At 33.5% G+C, this 23,013-nt stretch overlaps 2 protein-coding genes and 1 long non-coding RNA gene across 3 annotated transcripts; all 3 read left to right on the plus strand.

The window, feature by feature from the left end:
• Positions 1 to 15,534: 15,534 nt before the first annotated feature.
• Positions 15,535 to 16,741, plus strand: LOC127726089 (uncharacterized). Its single transcript, XM_052233425.1, has one exon. The coding sequence runs from the start codon at positions 15,783 to 15,785 to the stop codon at positions 16,545 to 16,547; it is 765 nt and encodes a 254-aa protein (XP_052089385.1). The 5' UTR covers positions 15,535 to 15,782; the 3' UTR covers positions 16,548 to 16,741.
• A 1,798-nt stretch (positions 16,742 to 18,539) lies between these two features.
• Positions 18,540 to 20,475, plus strand: LOC127726096 (uncharacterized). The gene is made up of 2 exons (XR_007993327.1): positions 18,540 to 18,923; positions 20,330 to 20,475. It is a non-coding gene; the product is annotated as an uncharacterized LOC127726096 (long non-coding RNA).
• Positions 20,476 to 21,235: 760 nt separating this feature from the next.
• On the plus strand, positions 21,236 to 22,118 carry LOC127726117 (uncharacterized). Its single transcript, XM_052233438.1, has one exon. It carries the CDS (start codon positions 21,354 to 21,356, stop codon positions 22,116 to 22,118), a length of 765 nt encoding a protein of 254 aa, XP_052089398.1. The 5' UTR covers positions 21,236 to 21,353.
• The last annotated feature ends 895 nt before the right edge of the window (positions 22,119 to 23,013 follow it).

Below are 23,013 nucleotides of genomic sequence, written 5' to 3' on the forward strand. Positions count from 1 at the left end.
AGTCTTATGTTTCTATAGGTTTTCGTTTTTATTTTTGCTATGGTATTGTCAGTTTGTTTCAACTTATGAGTTTGAATATCATTTGTTATCTTTCGCGTCTCTTTTAGAGTCTAATTTGGTTTTTTTTAAAGTTAGATTTTGTTCATTGTATTGATTTGGAATATAATGGTAATTCAGTTGCTTAATCTTATTAAAATTTATATCTATATTAACTCGTATGCTCGTATCTTATGAGTATAACGAAACCAGAGATATATATTTTAATTGGATTGGTTTAAAAGGAGATGTGGGGTAAACAATCAATCGACAAAAAATCTAAACTTTATAGAGATAGTAAAAAAGCAAGTCTTCATTTCAATGTTGTCGTTCTATTAATTTTTTTGATCTTATCTAGTTTACTCACCTTTTTACACTCAAATGTCGTTAATTGACACATATCCTAATTAGTTTTCATAGATAGATTGGCAGGTGTAACGTTAAAATAAATATTGAACTGTAACATATAAAATGCAAGCCACATCGTATGTCAGCAGATAATGAATTGCTTTAAACAATAGTAATCTGAGTAGAATTCACCATTTTTGTTCACAGCTGATTAAGACTTTGACAATAAATGAAAAAAACATATAATATAAAATATGAAAACAACACGTTATTAATTTCATGCGTTCGAAACGCTTTTCTCGATTTACCTTCATCAGGAACATTTTAAAGCCGAGGATGTATAAGAACCGAAACAGTTACAGAGCTACATGTATATGACCTAAAAGTATCTAAAAAATAATATGTTACCATTTGATTAAAAAGTATATTTCTTCACATCGTCTTTTATCTCCAATTACAAGTCATTGAAGAAAAAATTACAAGGCTCGTTTGCTTTTAATCAGTTCTTATAATATATTTGGGTTCAAGTATTTTATTCTTCAAAATTTATGTGCACGCCCGAACGTTGTGACGTAAACGTAGCTACGCGCATGCTTGTGACCATCCACAAGAACTTGCGGTCATCCGATGTTCAGTATTTCAGTACTTTGATTTTATAATCCTATTGCAAATCCCAGTTTCTACAAACCGGATGTATAATGCAAATTGCACAATCCAATCGCAATATAAATTTAAGCACTCAGTTTGCTTTATAACCTGGATGCATTTATTTTATCTATCACATATTTATATTTTGTTTCCTGCATGAATGCCTCCATATTCTCAACTCGTTATTGAAGTTGTCTGTACTCATGGTAGATGTTGTACAGATAAATGTAAAGTCCATTTTCCATGTGAAGTGAAACCATGTGGCATGCAACTTATAAGAAGGTTTCGTATATTTTTCTTGAGAGTAACACACCAGGTTCATTTGAACCTCTTATATAGAGACTTATTTTGGTTTCATAAAACATATCAAATTTTAAGGATTTCCTGGTTTTACTTTAATCAATACAAATATTTTACAGGGAAACTTGGTTTTGAAGAATATCTTATTTTCAGAAGTTTTATGAATACCTGAACATACACTCAAAAGAACCAATTTAAATAAAAAGACATGTAGATATAAAAAAAATACCAGGATTAACATGTTGTTCGCCGGAAGCGAGTTAAGTCTACAAAGAATCATCAGTGACGCTCGAATAAAAATAGTTAAAAAGGCCAAATAAAGTATGAAGTTAAGTAATCAATTCCTTGGGTAGAAAATCCATGGCATTTCAAAAATGTCAAAGTTTATAAAAGGACAGTGACTCAAAAAAGAAAACAAAAGAGAAACATCTAGAGGTCAGAATACCGTAAGCAATGATGACCTTGCCTGAAAGTCACAAGGCAAGATCTTATTGCCGTGTCCTGAATTTAGATAAGAAAAGAGAAAATTCGCATTCGCGAGTGAAATTGATACTTATGCATGAACGCAAGAAATAGTAAATAGAAAGCATACGTACTGATACTCTGGATAAGAATACGCATTTGCGTCATCACATATATTAATCTAATAGTTGAATTCGGATTTCAAACTGCCTACCTCAAGTGTTGTGACTCCGGATTCATTGACATTTTATCCGGAATTTTTGTGCACGCAAACCGATAGTGTGCGTGTGAGCAGGGTGATGTATAATGTGAATGAATCAAGACGTGTAGGATAGCTGACCAACACAATGAATACAATTTTCAAAACCGTACCATAGTACAAATATTTAGATGCTATAAGGTTGAACTAATAAAAGAAAAAAAAAATACATTATGATAGTAATTAAATTTTGTTATGATTATTGTAAAATATTAATTACGCTTTTTGTGAGATGCAAGGATTTAAAATCCTTGTGAATTGAAACCACGCAAGTATTTTTTCATTCACGACCGTTTAAAATTTAGATATTTAGCTAACATTGGGTACGCATCCCTGCTCATTGGTGCTCATACGTTGCATATAATTTTAATAAATGTAATGACTGTTCAAACCTGTGAGATATAATGCACGTATACATTACAATTTTAATTATATTCTATAATTATTAGGAATAAATTCAGTCTCAGTTTTACCTTAACAATGAATATTCTCTTAGTCTGGTAGTATCTATTAATGAAATTAGATATTCTTTTACAGAATTGTTTGATTATCTTTCTGCTTTCCGACCTTAGATAAATATTTTTAATAGAAATGTCGTTTTCTTAATTTTCTTTATTCTTTCCGACATTTTCTCATGCTAAGATTGAAATACTAAATATCAAATGATAAACGTTCAGAAATAATCAGTTTATTCTGGGTCATTGTATATCAATAAACTATTACCAGGTTTATTAAATACAACACATACAACGCGTAGAGGGACCATCTCAAAGCATGAATTGTATAATTGCGTTATCATTATACTTGATATTTAATAAACATTCACATTATTAAAAACATATATGTTTTGTCAAAAGGTTCAACATAAGTAAAACCGTCTGTGATTCAATTTGGCTGATCGGCATATAAAACAGTGATTGTTTGTTGTTTGAATGTTAGGAATCGCCAAATTTAAAATGTCTGAGAATTTAAGAGATATAGGAAGAAATTGCTTTTTTTAAAAAAAGAAAAGCAATACGTGAACCTAAGACCGCTGACTGGTCACCAAAAGATTGTTGCTGAATTTTTGTTTGCTTTTGAATTGAAACAATTGACTGTCAATAGAAGGAGGTAATCGGATGAAGTTAAACTATCTTTATTAAAAATATGTTATAGTGTGTACATTCTTGCACAAGTCAGTTAAAAGCAATGTTGGATAGGTGTGAATAAAAAAGTTATATACAGCTACTATTTGAATATACATTTTAAAGTTCGACTATTTCATTTATTACTTGGGATTGTACATCATTTCTACATCGGATGACCGTGACTTTTGTTTTTGACTGATAACCGAACGCAAAATAACATTCCTTATCGCTTGTTATATATCAATTTCATCAATAAATATTCGTGAAAATAATTTTTAAGAACATAGATAAATGATATGAAAATGTTTTGTCGTGAGAAATATATATATCAATAACAAATCAAGAATACCGAAAATTTGTGTTAAAGCATGCGGAAGAATATCTCAAGAACGTTTTGCGGGAAAATATGAATGCCTACTCAAATCCAATCTATTAGGAAAATCGAATTATTACAGAAGAGTGTCCACCATGCACTTGCACTGCACTATTATTAGAATAGTAGAATAGAATGATATACAAATGGATGAAATTTATATAACGTTATACATGTAACTGTTATATACAAATATTGATATAATATATAACAAGAAACCAGAGTATACTGTTTGTATCACTACAATATAATAGTTATCAAGACGATGTTGAATTCCCTGTCATTTATTCAACATCCACGCTCGAACTTGTCTCAGAAAAAAATATATCTATGTACCTTAACCTCACTTTCAGGTATAGAGATGTGGTTTTTTTTCTGAGACAAGTGCTTGTCAGTGGCGTAGCTAGGCCATTTTTAAGTGTACGCCCGAACCTCATTGAGGGGTTTGAGGTCCAGAAGACCTCCTTGTAGGGGGCGAAATCCCCCCGGACGTTCACGCGTTATTGAGAAAGAGATACCAATATATGTCATTAAAATCTCATCAATAGCAACATACTTGGTCGGTTAAGAACAAAACTTAACGACAAAGGAGATGATTTCAGCCTCCAATTGTGAACTTTTCTTTTCTGTGAAGCAACATTCCAGCAGCACCTGCATATGGAGTATATACCTGCCAGTTGATAAGATATTCCAGAGCTTGCATTTCCTATCATCATTTCCTTGATAGATAGTTGCTGCTTACAAGGAAGCTACTGAACCAAGAGTTCCAAGTGGTGAAGTTGAAATCATCCCTTCGAAAATTTTATGGCTGACATAACAAATAGGTCAATGACGACGGATTTGTTCCAATTGTTGACATTACCACAATCCCGTCCTCTTTTCCTCTAATGTGATCTACCGAATTAGACTTATCACTGGGTTTGCACACTTGGAGCAGAATTTGCTTACGCTTCCGGAGCACCTGATATCACCCCCAGTTTTTGGTGGGGTCCGTGTTGTTAAGTCTTATGTTTCTATAGGTTTTCGTTTTTTTTTTACTATGGTATTGTCAGTTTGTTTTCAACTGATGAGTTTGAATATCATTTGTTATCTTTCGCGTCTCTTTTAGAGTCTAATTTGGTTTTTTTTAAAGTTAGATTTATTCATTATATTGATTTGGAATATAATGGTAATTCAGTTGCTTAAAAATATGTTTAAAAGCAATCTTATTAAAATTTATATCTTTTATAGACTATATTAACTCGTATGCTCGTATCTTATGAGTATAACGAAACCAGAGATATATATTTTAATTGGATTGGTTTTAAAGGAGACGTGGGGTAAACAATCAATCGACAAAAAATCTAAACTTTATAGAGATAGTAAAAAAACAAGTCTTCCTTTCAATGTTGTCGTTCTATTAATTTTTTTGATCTTATCTAGTTTACTCACCTTTTTACACTCAAATGTCGTTAATTGACACATGTCCTAATTAGTTTTCATAGATAGATTGGCAGGTGTAACGTTAAAATAAATATTGAACTGTAACATATAAAATGCAAGCCACATCGTATTTCAGCAGATAATGAATTGCTTTAAACAATAGTAATCTGAGTAGAATTCACCATTTTTGTTCACAGCTGATTAAGACTTTGACAACAAATGAAAAAAAAAACATATAATATAAAATATGAAAACAACACGTTATTAATTTCATGCGTTCGAAACGCTTTTCTCGATTTACCTTCATCAGGAATATTTTAAAGCCGAGGATGTATAAGAACCGAAACAGTTACAGAGCTACATGTATATGACCTAAAAGTATCTAAAAAATAATATGATACCATTTGATTAAAAAGTATATTTCTTCACTTTGTCTTTTATCTCCAATTACAAGTCATTGAAGAAAAAATTACAAGGCTCGTGTGCTTTTAATCAGTTCTTATAATATATTTGGGTTCAAGCATTTTATTCTTCAAAATTTATGTGCACGAACGTTGTGACGTAAACGTAGCTACGCGCATGCTTGTGACCATCCACAAGAACTTGCGGTCATCCGATGTTCAGTATTTCAGTACTTTGATTTTATAATCCTATTGCAAATCCCAGTTTCTACAAACCGGATGTATAATGCAAATTGCACAATCCAACCGCAATATAAATTGTTGAGTGAAAAGTCTAGGTGTAAATTGATCGGTGACATTTCTAGGTGTAAATTGTTGGTTGACAAATTTGGATGCAAATATATGGTGACAAATTTGGGTGCAAATGTACAGTGACAAGTTTGGGTGCAATTTCGTAGTGATTGATCTTGGTGCAAAAAATCGGTGACAAATCGGGGTGTAAATACTTGGTGACACTTTATGGTGTAAACTATGCCAATATATTAAGTGCTAATGGTATAGATGTCTTTGAGACAATATAAGAAATAACTAAATGCTGATAGTTATTCGAAATAAATGTTGTTAAATTAAGGGCACATACGAATTTTATAGGTCTTGTTTTAAAGCACCTTTGTAAGCCTGTCTGAGTTCTACGTTACCTGTAGTTTTAAAACTAGTCGAGGTTAACAGAGTGGTTACCCTGGATAGATATACATATATATATATTTATATTAAATAAGTAAGACCAACCATACCGGGGACCTGACCAGGCCAATGACAGAGCCTGTACTGCCATTCTCTCCGAGTGTATAATAATAAAATAAATCTTCAAAACTGTTATATTTCGTGTCTTTTATTTCTTAATCATATATAGAATAGATAGACCTCTAGAAAATCGATTAAAGAATCTATAAAGTGTTTTGGTTTCGACGGTATTCCAAAAAGACGTCGGACCTTACATTTTACAGTTATAATTAATACCAGTTAAGAATCCCCTTTTTCTATGTAAGCTGTGATCTCTGGTGGCCGACTCTAACACAAGGGAGGCAGCGTTATAATATCATTCGGGCGCCAACTTTCGCTACATTTCGATTCCACGGTCATCTATCCAATTGAAACGTGTTATGTCGTAAACTGGCAATTAGTTATTTACAAAAAGGCGTATGTCGGAATCATTCGTAGTAAGCCTTCCAAGTAGGTAAACCAGACACAATTTCAACTTCTCACAGCCAATGGCAATGTTAACACGACAGGAGAAAATACTTGTGTTAGTAAAACAAAAAACAATTTAGAGACAAGTGCCTGTGGGTTTTTGTCTCGCTTGCGACGAAAGTTGTAGAATGTGGGACATAGGGATTACAATCCGTCGTCGACGGCGTAAACTATTTGTATAAAGCTTTATATTTCAGAAGATAGAAGACCTCAATGCTTCATACCTTGTATGCAGATACCTTACGTTACGAAGTTTATTTTTTCTGTCTGTCATATGTCCTTTGTCCCTTACCTCATTTTTAAGGTTCAGTGACTCCTTAAAAAAAGTACATTTTTTGGTCATGTGCAATACTCACTTCTAATGAGAAATAGGGTAACTATATTTAGTATATGGATTCCTTGCAAGACCTACATGTCGGTCAGACAGGGTTCACCTGACATCGACCTCATTTTATGGATCAGTGATCAAGGTTATTAAGTTTTCTTGGTCAATTCCGTATCTTAGATAATATAAGCAATAGGTCAACTATATTTGTTGTATGATATTATTGTAGGGTGTATATGTCTGTCTGTCAGGGTTCATAGGACCTTGACCTCATTTTCATGGTTCATTGGTCAATGTTAAATATTTGTGGTTCTGTCTATTTCACAAGAAAGAGGACCACTATATTTGGTGTATGGAATGATTGTAAGGTATATATATCCTAAATTGAGGTAAATTATATGGTCTTCCAAATACCGTTTCGATTCCTAACATCACTGAAGAGACATTAATTGTCGAAATCCGGATATGGTGTACTAATGTTTGCACCTTTTGTTTGTGGTATACCATCTTTTCCGCAAGTTTATTGTTTTCTGTTTGGTATTAAATTAATAGTTAAGATCCATTTTGTTACATCTGGTGATCCGTTTATTTGGCAATCGCCAATGGCAGTCAGCAGGGTTTAAGAACATCCGTTGTTCGACCTGCTAGTCAAATGCGTTTTGTTAAAATATACTTTTTCACTTTTTTGGTCTTTTGGAAAATGTTGTTTGTGCTGTATTCAGACCCCTCTACAACGAAATTTGTTACATGCACACGTATAAAAATTGCTGTTTTTATCCAACGCAATCATAGGTTTGAACGTTGTTTTCAATTTAGACTTGTTTATATTTATTTCGTTTGGGCTTGTATTATATTTTCCCTCCGGTTTATATAATCCGTTCATCCTATTTTGACTCTTTAAAATTCAAGAGTCGATCCTAAATTGTGGTAAATTAAATGGCCTTCCAAATACTTTTCGATCTCTAACATCACTGAAGAGACATTAATTGTCGAAATCCGGATATGGTGTAAAAAATTTAGCACCTCATGTTGTGGTTGACCATCTTTGCCGCAAGTTTATTGTTTTCTAATTGGTATTAAATTAATATAGAGATCCATTTTGTTACACCTTGTGATCAATTTATTTGGCAATCGTCAATGGCAGTCATCAGGGTTTAAGAACATCAGTTGTTCGACCTGTTAGTCAAATGCGTATTGTTAAAATATATTTTTTTCACTCTTTTGGTCTTTTGGAAAATGTTGTTTGTGCTGTATTTAGACCCCTCTACAACGAAATTTGTTACATGCACACGTATAAAAATTGCTTTTTTTATCCAACGCAATCATATGTTTGAACGTTGATTTCAATTTAGACTTGTTTATATTTATTTCGTTTGGGCTTGTATTATATTTTCCCTCCGGTTTATATAATCCGTTCATCCTATTTTGACTCTTTAAAATTCAAGAGTTTATCCAAAATTGAGGTAAATTAAATGGCCTTCCAAATACTTTTCGATCCCTAACATCACTGAAGAGACATTAATTGTCGAAATCAGGATATGGTGTAAAAAATTTAGCACCTCATGTTGTGGTTGACCATCTTTGCCGCAAGTTTATTGTTTTCTAATTGGTATTAAATTAATATAGAGATCCATTTTGTTACACCTTGTGATCAATTTATTTGGCAATCGTCAATGGCAGTCATCAGGGTTTAAGAACATCAGTTGTTCGACCTGTTAGTCAAATGCGTATTGTTAAAATATATTTTTTTCACTCTTTTGGTCTTTTGGAAAATGTTGTTTGTGCTGTATTTAGACCCCTCTACAACGAAATTTGTTACATGCACACGTATAAAAATAGCTTTTTTTTTATCCAATGCAATCATAGGTTTGAACGTTGTTTTCGATTTAGACTTGTTTATATTTATTTCGTTTGGGCTTGTATTATATTTTCCCTCCGGTTTATATAATCCGTTCATCCTATTTTGACTCTTTAAAATTCAAGAGTTTATCCTAAATTGAGGTAAATTAAATGGCCTTCCAAATACTTTTCGATCCGTAACATCACTGAAGAGACATTAATTGTCAAAATCCGGATATGGTGTAAAAAATTTAGCACCTCATGTTGTGGTTGACCATCTTTGCCGCAAGTTTATTGTTTTCTAATTGGTAAATTTAATATAGAGATCCATTTTGTTACACCTTGTGATCAATTTATTTGGCAATAGTCAATGGCAGTCAGCAGGGTTTAAGAACATCAGTTGTTCCGACCTGTTAGTCAAATGCGTATTGTTAAAATATATTTTTTTTCTCACTCTTTTGGTCTTTTGGAAAATGTTGTTTGTGCTGTATTTAGACCCCTCTACAACGAAATTTGTTACATGCACACGTATAAAAATTGCTGTTTTTATCCAACGCAATCATAGGTTTGAACGTTGTTTTCAATATAGACTTGTTTATATATGTAACACTCAGAAACGTGTCCTTCCCCCCAAACGTGTCCGATTCCCCCAAACGTGTCCACATGACGTCACTGAACTGCAAAACATGTATAGTTGTAAAAGGGCGCCAAAGCGTGTCAATTGTATAAACGCCCAAACGTGTCCAATCCCCTAAACGTGTCCATATCAAGCTTTTTTTCTTTTTTCTTTTACTGGAACTATCATTCGTGTCCATATTATAAATACGTAGGTTATTTGGTTATTGCTTTTTCATTAACGTATACTCATTTTACTATTTCATAAAAAAATAGAAATAAATTACTTTCAAGGTCTTTTTAAACCGGCAGTATAACCAGGGTAAAAGTTGGGGCGTCCGTTCGGCTATGTTGGATGTAAATGTAAGCAGCCATGCTCAGTTAAATTGTAGATATTAAATCAAATACCTCATGTAGGGAGAATGTCCCATTGTCTGCGCATTAAAACCTTTGTAGCATTTCACTCTTTCATGGTGCCATCATTTGTATTTTGGAAGGCAACACTGATTTTTTTTTAAATTTCCGCAACTTTTATTTAAAACGGACTCTATAACATAACGGAGATTGAAGTAGTTTCTTACTGAAGTCATACAAAAATCGGTCTTTACTCGCTCTTAAATATTTTAGATTAAAATCCCAACTAGTGTTAATCCCGAATTACCGTAAAAATTTAGGCTCAATCCTTAATTCCCGGAATGATAATAGAATCTATCTACAGTATTTATTGTTAACATGATGTCGTTCAAATAATGCATAAAATATTTGGCACTGGACGTTATGTTTAGTTCGTGTGTCTTTAGTGTTGCTCGAAACATAAAAATTATTAAAAAACCTGATAACCAGTTTATGATTTGAAGAGCTTTTAAAATATCAGAACTGTTGAAAAAAGGGAAGTCAATTCTGCTGAAAGCCCGCCGTGCAATATTCGGATTAATATAAATAGTATCATCGGAGTTTATTAGTACAAAATAATTTACATTGTAAACGACTAATTCAACTGTACTAGAATTATTTGTATGTTCGCTCTAAATGAGCATGAAATAATTGCAACTGGACAATAAGCAATTTCAGTCAAAAATTAATTCATATGTTACAGATTAAATTTACAATTATGCTAATCATTAATAACCGGCATTGTACAAACTAATGATAATAAATGATCACTTCATCAACTGTGTCCCCCATCATAGAATTTAAGACATACATGTATTAGCGCTGAAAGACGCGAGACATTCTGGCGTTTAATAGTGGACACGTTTTGGCGAATAACAATTATCGGACACGTTTGGGGGTTATGAAATCGGACACGTTTGGGCAATATTGAATATTACGGACACGTTTGGGGAGAATGGACACGTTTGGGGGAATCGGACACGTTTGGGGGGATGGACACGTTTGGGAGTGTTACATATATAATGAGGGATATGGATTTAAACTAATAAAAGAAAATATTTTCAAAAGAACAAATTTGTGCATTAAAAATAGATTTTACTCAATTTTTTTATTTCCTTATAGAATACATACAAGACATTATTGGTCCTGAACTAAGGACATTCTCAGGATATTCACAGGATTATCCCAGGGCCAACTTAATGCAAGAAAATCTGTAAATCCAGATATCAGGATAATTTCCTGAGACCAGGACCTGATGAATCCTGAGCACAGGATTATCACAAGATTCTTTACTATGGTATTTATGGTCTGGATGGTCTCTGGATATCCCATGAATGTCCTTGTTCCAATACCGTTCCGTGTTTAACCCTATCTCAGGATAAGGATTATCTCAAGATTGCCCTGGGATTTTTCCCAAGATTATCCTGAGATATCCTGCGGATATCTTGTGATATCCTGACCCATTTTCACAAGGGTCAGACACCGTCACCAGGTGCATCAAAGTGATTTTCTTAAAATGTCATTTAATATTTTAAATATTTTATATCAAGAACGCAAAAATAGCAAAATATATTTAGAACTGCATTATAAAGGTCAAATCCTGAATTCCTGCAAAAATAAAAGCCTGAGAAAGACCTTCTGCCCCTCATATTTGTATTCATGGTATTCTAAATTTATTTCTACATTCAATATTCAAGAACATCTATTTCGCATTCATGGTTATTCTAGAATATTCAAGGATATTTCACATTCATGGTTATTCTAGAATATTCAAGGATATTTCACATTCATGGTTATTCTAGAATATTTAAGGATATTTCACATTCATGATTGTTCTAAAATATTAATGGATACTTCACATTCATGATTATTCTAGAATATTCAACCATTCAATATTCACGGACATCTTATTTCACAGTAATGGTTATCCTAGTCAGTATTCCACTATTCAATACTCATGGACATCCTTTTTCACATTCAAGAATATTCTGTAGATAAATATTCATGTTAATTCTTGGTTATTCAGTTCATACAATATTCATGTATATTCAAGGTGCCATTTAACATTCATGAATATTCATGAATATTCATGCATTGTAACCTTGAATATTCATGAATATTCATGAATGTTCTAGAATTATTCTGGAATATTCATGAATAATTCCAGTTCATGAGAGCAGGGTTGACATCTAATTGAAAAAAAAGTTAAAATGTCGGAATCGCAAAACAGCCTTTGGAGGTCAGAGATATCGCGTACTATGAGTTTTGGGGAAAAGGGGAGGGGGTGAAGGGGTAGTGTTCAATGGAAGCAAATGCTCTTTAATATTATGCGCGTTTTAAAAATTGAGGAAAAAATACAGGTAGAGTTGTCATTTTTCACAGAATTAGTTTACTTACCTTCTAATTCTATAAAAAAAATTCACAACTAACTACTGAACAGCAACATTAGTATCGTTGGTACAATGAAACTATGACTTCTGATCTGCAACACCTACTAACAGACACAGAAATATCATCAAAAAGTGAAATATAAGATTGATTGCACCTTGTATGGATAAAATCCGACACGTGTTACACGAGTCAATTTGTTTACAAATAATAATGTCACGTGATCACTCACTGACGTAACAAACTTTTATCGTCCGCCATTATTGTTATTACACATACACAACCCATTTATCTTGCAGAAATGCAAAGGGTATGTGCACGGTTAACAAAAAATACAAAAATGCTGCATGTACAGTTAATGAAGAAATTATTCCATCAAATAGATAAGATTTTCACTCATGACACAAATCGACTGGGTTGCCATTCTGTCATCGGGGATAATAAATGGGATTAAATTGACCGCCAAGAAGGTCTAGAGAACCACCTCTGGAGAACCTTAACATTAATAAGTAATACTTACCAACATTTCTCTACACTAAACGCTATTTTCTATTGGAAAATTTCAGAAAGATGCTGATAAACTTATTTGGTGATACAGTTTATTTTCTTGTTTTGGCGCGAAATATTCTTACACTTAATGCTTGACGTAACAAAATTTGTATAGAATTATATTTAACTAAAGCTCAGCGTAAATATACAGAAGCATGACAATACATTAATGATAAAATGTGTAAATATTTCTGTAAAAGAATATAATTTTACTTTACCAGTATACTTCACTTAGAATTACATTTGAGCGCAAGAAAATCTCTTTGTGAATCGGCTGAATCTCGGGGTCGAAGTTCAATATATCAACGGAAATTTTTGCGTGTGCTTGCGTTGCTTAACATCGAACAGCTTTTCAACCAATCGGGGAATGTTTACTTGGGACATACATCTATTTTTACTGCAGGTTTTGACATGTTTAAATCGGGATTATAGAAAAATGGAACGTTGTTAGTAGATACAAAACAGAAAATGATGAACACTTTTAGCAAAAGATAAATTGGATCGGGGGTCTGTGTATTCTCATTACTTGTACAACTCTCCTTACACTTGGGAAGCGTGTGCTTTACATCGAGGCTTGCGTTGCTTTACATCGAGGCTTGCATTGTTTTACATCAACGCCATAGTAGTTCAACCAATCGGGGAATGTTTATTTGGGGAATACATCTATTTTTACTGCAGGTTTTGGCATATTTTAATCGAAATTAGAGAAAAATTGAATGATGTAAGGAGATACAAAACAGAAAATGATAAATATTTTTTGCAAAAGATGAATTGGATCGGGGTTCTGTGTATTCACATTATTTGTACAACTCTCCTTACTGATGGCAAAAAATGGAATTTCCGTGACCTAAATGGTTCGCGAAAATTAATATTTTTATATATAGTATAGTAATAAAACGTCTGAATATTAGTCAACGATCTTTCCCACGAGGATGCTGGATCGTTACGAGTAACGATACATGTATATATATATATATAAAACGTCTGAATAATAGTCAACGATTTTTCCCACGAGGGCGCTGGATCGTTACGAGTAACGATACATGTACACAATAAATAAATTATATAAACGCCTAAAAAGTGTACACAACAACACCAATAACAAAATATATATATATATATATATATGTTAGTCAAATGCGTTTTGTTAAAATAGACTTTTTCACTTTTTTTGGTCGTTTGGAAATTGTTGTTTGTGCTGTATTTAGACCCCTCTACCACGAAATTTGTTTTACATGCACACGTATAAAAATTGCGGTTTTTATCCAACGCAATCATAGGTTTGAACGTTGTTTTCAATTTAGACTTTTATATATTTTTTCGTTTGGGCTTGTATTATATTTTCCTTCGGGTTTATATGATCCGTTCATCCTATTTAGACTCTTTAAAATTCAAGAGTCTTTCCTAAATTGAGGTAAATTATATGGCCTTCCAAACACCGTTTCGATCCCTAACATCACTGAAGAGACATTAATTGTCGAAATCCGGATATGGTGTACAAATATTTGCACCTCGTGTTTGTGGTATACCATCTTTTCAACAAGTTTATTGTTTTCTGTTTGGTATTAAATTAATATTAAGATCCATTTTGTTAGATCTGGTGATCAATTTATTTGGCAATCGCCAATGGCAGTCAGCAGGGTTTGAGAACATCAGTTGTTCGACCTGTTAGTCAAATGCGTTTTGTTAAAATAGACTTTTTCACTTTTTTTGGTCGTTTGGAAATTGTTGTTTGTGCTGTATTTAGACCCCTCTATCACGAAATTTGTTTTACATGCACACGTATAAAAATTGCGGTTTTTATCCAACGCAATCATAGGTTTGAACGTTGTTTTCAATTTAGACTTGTATATATACGCAATCATAGGTTTGAACGTTGTTTTCAATTTAGACTTTTATATATATATATATATATATATATATATATATATATATATATATATATATGTGTGTGTGCATGCAAAAAAAAATTCTTGTTAGAGGGGTCTAAATACAGCACAAACAACATTTTCCAAAAGACTAAAAATGTGAAAAAGTATATTTTAACAAAACGCATTTGACTAACAGGTCGAACAACAAATGTTCTTAAACCCTGCTGACTGCCATTGGCGATTGCCAAATAAATGGATCTTAATTATAAATTTAATACTAAAAAGAAAACAATAAACTTGCGGAAAAGATGGTATACCGCAAACAAAAGGTGCAAAGGTTTTTGTACACCATATCCGGATTTCGACAATTAATGTCTCTTTAGTTATGTTAGGCATCGAAACGGTATTTGGAAAGCCATACAATTTACCTCAATTTAGGATAGACTCTTGAATTTTGAGGAGTCAAAATAGGATGAACGGATCATATAAACCCGAAGGCAAATATAATACAAGCCCAAACGAAAAAATATAAACAAGTCTAAATTGAAAACAACGTTCAAACCTATGATTGCGTTGGATAAAAACCGCAATTTTTAAACGTGTGCATGCAAAAAAAAATTCTTGTTAGAGGGGTCTAAATACAGCACAAACAACATTTTCCAAAAGACTAAAAATGTGAAAAAGTATATTTTAACAAAACGCATTTGACTAACAGGTCGAACAACAAATGTTCTTAAACCCTGCTGACTGCCATTGGCGATTGCCAAATAAACGGATCACCGATGTAATAAATGGATCTTAATTATAAATTTAATACTAAACAGAAAACAATAAACTTGCGGAAAAGATGGTATACCGCAAACAAAAGGTGCAAAGGTTTTTGTACACCATATCCGGATTTATATATTTATTAAAGGTATAATTGGTCACATGACGTAGTTACGGTCAAGTGATTGTTTACTATAAACACGTGTGTGTGTTTACATCAAGCACATGGTGTGTGTTTATGTTCTATTTGATTGGATGGCATATACCCGCAATGCGGTTTTACGGGTATATGCGCTCATGAGATTCGTGAAAAGCATGATTAAGTATTACTTAAGGGGTTCGTTTGAGAAAATAAAGTTATTCGAAGTTTGCCTATAGTTAACGTAGCAGCAGTTCGTTATTGTGGTATGTCTGACTCCGAGAAACTTCTAGATTCTGACCATGAATATTTGCCTGGTCCTAGTGTACATTCGTTGCCTGATGGTAGTTCTGCACATCATACTGGTAATAACGACTTGGTGGATACATTCTCGCTGTTTAAAACCTATCTTGACGGGAAGATCGCTACTCTTCACAAAGACTTGGCCGTTGGCAATGAGAACTTCGCTACCAAACTCAAGCAAGAAGTGTCAGTTAAACTTAAAGGTGAGGGTAACCAGATACAGTTCAATTTCAATTGTGAAATTATGGCCGACCTTGTTAAGCTTCAGAAGCGTATTCCTGATGAAGATGCAGCATGTCTTAAATTGGTATCTGGTGCTATCCTCAAAGTTAAGAAGCGTAATAAACTCATCCGCATTGCAGACAAATCTCCCGCAGGCTGGAAAACCGTCCGCGAATATGAGAGTGACGACCTTGCCTCCGACTCAGAAGATGAGAAACGCATTCGTTCTGCAGAAAGCCGTGCCATTAGGAGTATCAAGGAAAAGAAAAGACCTCATCCTTATAGAACCGTTACAGCTACTGTTTCTGCTCCTCCTGCTCCAATGCCCAATCAACACAATGTTCGACAAAACAATTATCAACAGCCGCCCTTTCGGACCAGCAGACGGAGGCAACCCTCATCTCATGACATCTGTTACAACTGCAACCAGCTTGGTCACTGGCGAACTCAGTGCCCCCTTTTCAGTACAAAACCAGCTGTCCCAGGGACATCAAGGCAACAGAGTTAATGATAAGTATTTTGATACTACTTTTTTAGATGAAAGCAATCTTTACGGACAGTTTGAACTGTTTCTGTCACATGCTAAATATTTTGATAATATTGATATTTCATCTGTTGCAAAAGGGGTAAAATATAGTTTACGCAAGCATATACAATTCTGGAAACATATAGGTGCAAATGAATTTGTTATCAATACTATCCAACATGGCTACGTTATTCCATTTTTGCAGACTCCTACATCTATGTCATTTAAGAATAACAAATCTGCAAATGTCCATTCTAAATTTGTAAATGAAGCAATTTCAGAATTACTGAATATCGGATGTGTTATTGAAACTCCATTTCAACCGTTTGTTGTAAATCCGCTAAGTGTTGCAGTTCAAAGTTCGGGCAAAAAACGTCTGATTTTAGATTTAAGTGAACTGAATGTTTTTATTAAAAAAGAGAGAATAAAATTTGAGGACTGGAAAGTGGCTTTAAATTATTTCACAAAAGATTGCTATCAATTTAAATTTGATCTTAAGTCTGGATATTTTCATTATGACGTATGTACTAAACAACAAACATATTTAGGATTTTGCTGGAACGAAAAATTTTACTGTTTTACAGTGTTAGCCTTTGGTCTATCATCTGCTCCATATCTATTCACAAAATGTCTACGACCAATCGTAAAATATTGGCGAGAAAATGGCGTAGATATTGTACTTTACTTAGATGATGGACTTGGAATGGGTAAAAATAAACAAGAAGCTTCCGAATGTTCATCTTTCGTGAAAACCTCCTTGTTAGAAGCAGGGTTTTTAATTAACATGGATAAATCTATTTTTGAGCCAGTACAATGTTTAGAGTGGTTAGGTTTAGTTTGGGATTCGTCTGATTTTTCAATTAGTATATTAGATAGACGGATTGATAATACACTTACATCATTGGTTGATATTTTGAATAACTTTCCTAATTTCACAGCACGTAAATTGGCTCAGGTAACGGGAAAGGTAATTTCTATGTGTCCAGTCATGGGTAACATAACAAGTTTAATGACCCGTTATTTACACTGGGCAATTGAAAACAGAGTAAAGTGGGATTTAAAGTTAATATTGGAATGTCCTGATAGTGTATTTAATGAGCTCATATTTTGGCTGAATAACATTAAAAGATTGAACAGAAAACATTTAGCAGGTTATTCTTTTCCTCACGTGCTGGTATATTCTGATGCCAGTAACGTAGCTGCTGGTGCTTACTCGATAGATATTGACTCTAATATTTTTCATCAGATGTGGACTTTACAAGAGTCCCTAAAGAGTTCTACATGGAGAGAACTTCAAGCTATTTTGTTGGCTTTGATGTCGTTTAAGAACCGTTTAAGAAATAAATGTGTTAAATGGCATACAGATAATAATAACTGTGTTTCCATTGTTCAGAAAGGAAGTGCAAAAGTACATTTACAAGAGATAGCTATTAATATTTTTAAGTTGTGTTCTGAATTGAATATTACTTTAGTTGTTGTTTGGATCCCGAGATCTAAGAATACAAAAGCTGATTATATTTCTAAAATGATTGATATAGAAGACTGGGGAACAAATAAAGAATTTTTTAAATTAGTAGATAATATGTGGGGTCCGCATACTGTGGACAGGTTTGCGAGTAATTTGAATAAAAAATTACCAAGATTTAATTCCAAATTCTGGAATCCAGGTGTTGAAGCAGTTGATGCGTTCACGCAAAATTGGAAAAATGAAGTAAATTGGATTGTTCCTCCAATTTCCGTTGTCTGTAGAGCAATCAAACATTTGATTTTATGTAAGGCTAGAGGCACTTTGATAGTTCCAAAGTGGCCTTCCTCGTCATATTGGACAATGATTTTTAAAAAAGGTTCGCATTTGCAACCCTATGTAACTGATGTTTTAGAATTTCAACCAAATCAGAACATTTTTATTCATGGTATGAATAATAAGTCCTTGTTGGGATCTTCTGAATTCGTTTCTAGTGTTTCAGCTATTAGATTGAACGCTCAGTTCATGTAAGAATTTACGACAAGGCTGTTGAGCAAGGTCGTATGGTAAAGACAAGGCCAATCTAATGGCAAGGTCGTATGCTGATGACAAGGCCAAATTAAATAGGCAAGGTCTCACCTGACATGGCCAGTGTGAAAAATAAATCTGGCAAGGTCATTTAAATATATTGTAAGCTAGTAGTAGTATAGTAGATTATATTTCTATTTGATATGCACGTTTTTCAGATATTTTTTCATGTGGAGTCTGGAAATCCTTGCCTAAGCCAGTTGACCAAGATTTATCATCTTTATCTAACTGCCTACCTGAGTTCTGTCTCCATTCGAAAGCCGAGAATACCAAAAGAAAATACTCTTATGCATTTAACAATTTCTGTAAGTGGTGTAATAACTATTCGTATGTTAAACCTTTACCAGCTTCAGATTTTTATGTTTCATTGTACTTAATACACATATCAAAGACATTTAACTCGTATGCTAAGGTTGAAGAAGCATATTATTCAATAAGCTGGGCTCACAAACTAGCTGGCTTTTCTAATCCGTGCAATTCACAGTTGTGTATATCGGTTAAAGAAGGAGCTCATAGAAAGATTGGACATATTATTGTAAATAAAAAAGAACCAATTACGCCAGATATTTTAAAGAAAATTGTTAATAAATATGGTAAAGAATGTAACAATCTTATAGAAATTAGAATTTGTTGTATGTGTCTTATTAGTTACGCAGGGTTTTTAAGATTTTCTGAAATGGTAAATTTAAAAAGATCTGATTTAAAATTTGCTGATACACATGTCTCTTTGCTCATACAGAAAAGCAAAACTGATCGTTATAGAGAAGGCACACAAGTTTTAATTGCTAGAACAGATACACAAACATGCCCTGTTAGTATGTTGGAGAAATATTTGTTATTATCCAATATAGATGCATCATCTTCAGATTATATATTTAGATCCATGTATTTATGTAAAAAATCTAGATCTTATAGACTGAGAGGTTTTAAACCTTTGTCATATACTAGAGTTAGAGAAATTATATTATCAGCTCTGGAATCTATCGGTTTAGATAAGTCAAAATTTGGATTACATAGCTTGAGATCAGGTGGAGCTACTGCTGCTGCATCAGCTGGCATTCATGATAGATCATTTAAGAAGCATGGTAGATGGGCTTCAGATAAAGCAAAAGATGGCTATGTAAGAGAAAATGTTAAAGAAAAACTGACAGTGTCTAAAAGTTTGGGAATTTAATTTTTATAGATATACTATATATGTGTATTATTCTTTGCTCAGATCTGCTTGGCTTTCTTTGTCTTTCGAAAGGCTGCTACACCTGTAGGCACACTTATCCTATTTATGTGTTGTTTTATTTATTAAATAATTTATATTCGTTTGAGCTGGCGAATTAGAATATAAATATATTTATTAAAGGTATAATTGGTCACATGACGTAGTTACGGTCAAGTGATTGTTTACTATAAACACGTGTGTGTGTTTACATCAAGCACATGGTGTGTGTTTATGTTCTATTTGATTGGATGGCATATACCCGCAATGCGGTTTTTACGGGTATATGCGCTCATGAGATTCGTGAAAAGCATGATTAAGTATTACTTAAGGGGTTCGTTTGAGAAAATAAAGTTATTCGAAGTTTGCCTATAGTTAACGTAGCAGCAGTTCGTTATATGTTTACCCACCCACCCACCCCTTTTATGAGTTGGTTATTGTTAACGTGGGCATATACATATATATTACACTATATTAATATGAATTTTTCCTCTTTTGTAGATAGTTTTTGATTGTGTTACTGTATATTCTATTATATGATTGGATTGGTAGTGTGCTTGTCTGAATTATAGTGAAGGACTTTAGTTTGAAGAATTGTGAATGTAAATAATATTAAAGGCTGCTACACCTGTAGGCACACTTATCCTATTTATGTGTTGTTTTATTTATTAAATAATTTATATTCGTTTGAGCTGGCGAATTAGAATATAACGACAATTAATGTCTCTTCAGTTATGTTAGGCATCGAAACGGTATTTGGAAAGCCATACAATTTACCTCAATTTAGGATAGACTCTTGAATTTTGAGGAGTCAAAATAGGATGAACGGATCATATAAACCCGAAGGAAAATATAATACAAGCCCAAACGAAAAAAATATAAACAAGTCTAAATTGAAAACAACGTTCAAACCTATGATTGCGTTGGATAAAAACCGCAATTTTTAAACGTGTGCATGCAAAAAAAAATTCTTGTTAGAGGGGTCTAAATACAGCACAAACAACATTTTCCAAAAGACTAAAAATGTAAAAAAGTATATTTTAACAAAACGCATTTGACTAACAGGTCGAACAACAAATGTTCTTAAACCCTGCTGACTGCCATTGGCGATTGCCAAATAAACGGATCACCGATGTAATAAATGGATCTTAATTATAAATTTAATACTAAACAGAAAACAATAAACTTGCGGAAAAGATGGTATACCGCAAACAAAAGGTGCAAAGGTTTTTGTACACCATATCCGGATTTATATATTTATTAAAGGTATAATTGGTCACATGACGTAGTTACGGTCAAGTGATTGTTTACTATAAACACGTGTGTGTGTTTACATCAAGCACATGGTGTGTGTTTATGTTCTATTTGATTGGATGGCATATACCCGCAATGCGGTTTTATGGGTATATGCGCTCATGAGATTCGTGAAAAGCATGATTAAGTATTACTTAAGGGGTTCGTTTGAGAAAATAAAGTTATTCGAAGTTTGCCTATAGTTAACGTAGCAGCAGTTCGTTATTGTGGTATGTCTGACTCCGAGAAACTTCTAGATTCTGACCATGAATATTTGCCTGGTCCTAGTGTACATTCGTTGCCTGATGGTAGTTCTGCACATCATACTGGTAATAACGACTTGGTGGATACATTCTCGCTGTTTAAAACCTATCTTGACGGGAAGATCGCTACTCTTCACAAAGACTTGGCCGTTGGCAATGAGAACTTCGCTACCAAACTCAAGCAAGAAGTGTCAGTTAAACTTAAAGGTGAGGGTAACCAGATACAGTTCAATTTCAATTGTGAAATTATGGCCGACCTTGTTAAGCTTCAGAAGCGTATTCCTGATGAAGATGCAGCATGTCTTAAATTGGTATCTGGTGCTATCCTCAAAGTTAAGAAGCGTAATAAACTCATCCGCATTGCAGACAAATCTCCCGCAGGCTGGAAAACCGTCCGCGAATATGAGAGTGACGACCTTGCCTCCGACTCAGAAGATGAGAAACGCATTCGTTCTGCAGAAAGCCGTGCCATTAGGAGTATCAAGGAAAAGAAAAGACCTCATCCTTATAGAACCGTTACAGCTACTGTTTCTGCTCCTCCTGCTCCAATGCCCAATCAACACAATGTTCGACAAAACAATTATCAACAGCCGCCCTTTCGGACCAGCAGACGGAGGCAACCCTCATCTCATGACATCTGTTACAACTGCAACCAGCTTGGTCACTGGCGAACTCAGTGCCCCCTTTTCAGTACAAAACCAGCTGTCCCAGGGACATCACGGCAACAGAGTTAATGATAAGTATTTTGATACTACTTTTTTAGATGAAAGCAATCTTTACGGACAGTTTGAACTGTTTCTGTCACATGCTAAATATTTTGATAATATTGATATTTCATCTGTTGCAAAAGGGGTAAAATATAGTTTACGCAAGCATATACAATTCTGGAAACATATAGGTGCAAATGAATTTGTTATCAATACTATCCAACATGGCTACGTTATTCCATTTTTGCAGACTCCTACATCTATGTCATTTAAGAATAACAAATCTGCAAATGTCCATTCTAAATTTGTAAATGAAGCAATTTCAGAATTACTGAATATCGGATGTGTTATTGAAACTCCATTTCAACCGTTTGTTGTAAATCCGCTAAGTGTTGCAGTTCAAAGTTCGGGCAAAAAACGTCTGATTTTAGATTTAAGTGAACTGAATGTTTTTATTAAAAAAGAGAGAATAAAATTTGAGGACTGGAAAGTGGCTTTAAATCATTTCACAAAAGATTGCTATCAATTTAAATTTGATCTTAAGTCTGGATATTTTCATTATGACGTATGTACTAAACAACAAACATATTTAGGATTTTGCTGGAACGAAAAATTTTACTGTTTTACAGTGTTAGCCTTTGGTCTATCATCTGCTCCATATCTATTCACAAAATGTCTACGACCAATCGTAAAATATTGGCGAGAAAATGGCGTAGATATTGTACTTTACTTAGATGATGGACTTGGAATGGGTAAAAATAAACAAGAAGCTTCCGAATGTTCATCTTTCGTGAAAACCTCCTTGTTAGAAGCAGGGTTTTTAATTAACATGGATAAATCTATTTTTGAGCCAGTACAATGTTTAGAGTGGTTAGGTTTAGTTTGGGATTCGTCTGATTTTTCAATTAGTATATTAGATAGA

Source organism: Mytilus californianus, unplaced genomic scaffold (assembly GCF_021869535.1).
Source record: "Mytilus californianus isolate M0D057914Y unplaced genomic scaffold, xbMytCali1.0.p SCAF_16, whole genome shotgun sequence".
NCBI classification, from domain to species: domain Eukaryota; kingdom Metazoa; phylum Mollusca; class Bivalvia; order Mytilida; family Mytilidae; genus Mytilus; species Mytilus californianus.

Bases quoted from the DNA above. Each gene is read 5' to 3' on its own strand.
- LOC127726117 (XM_052233438.1), top strand. From the start codon at position 21,354: ATGTCTGACTCCGAGAAACTTCTAGATTCTGACCATGAATATTTGCCT.
- LOC127726089 (XM_052233425.1), top strand. From the start codon at position 15,783: ATGTCTGACTCCGAGAAACTTCTAGATTCTGACCATGAATATTTGCCT.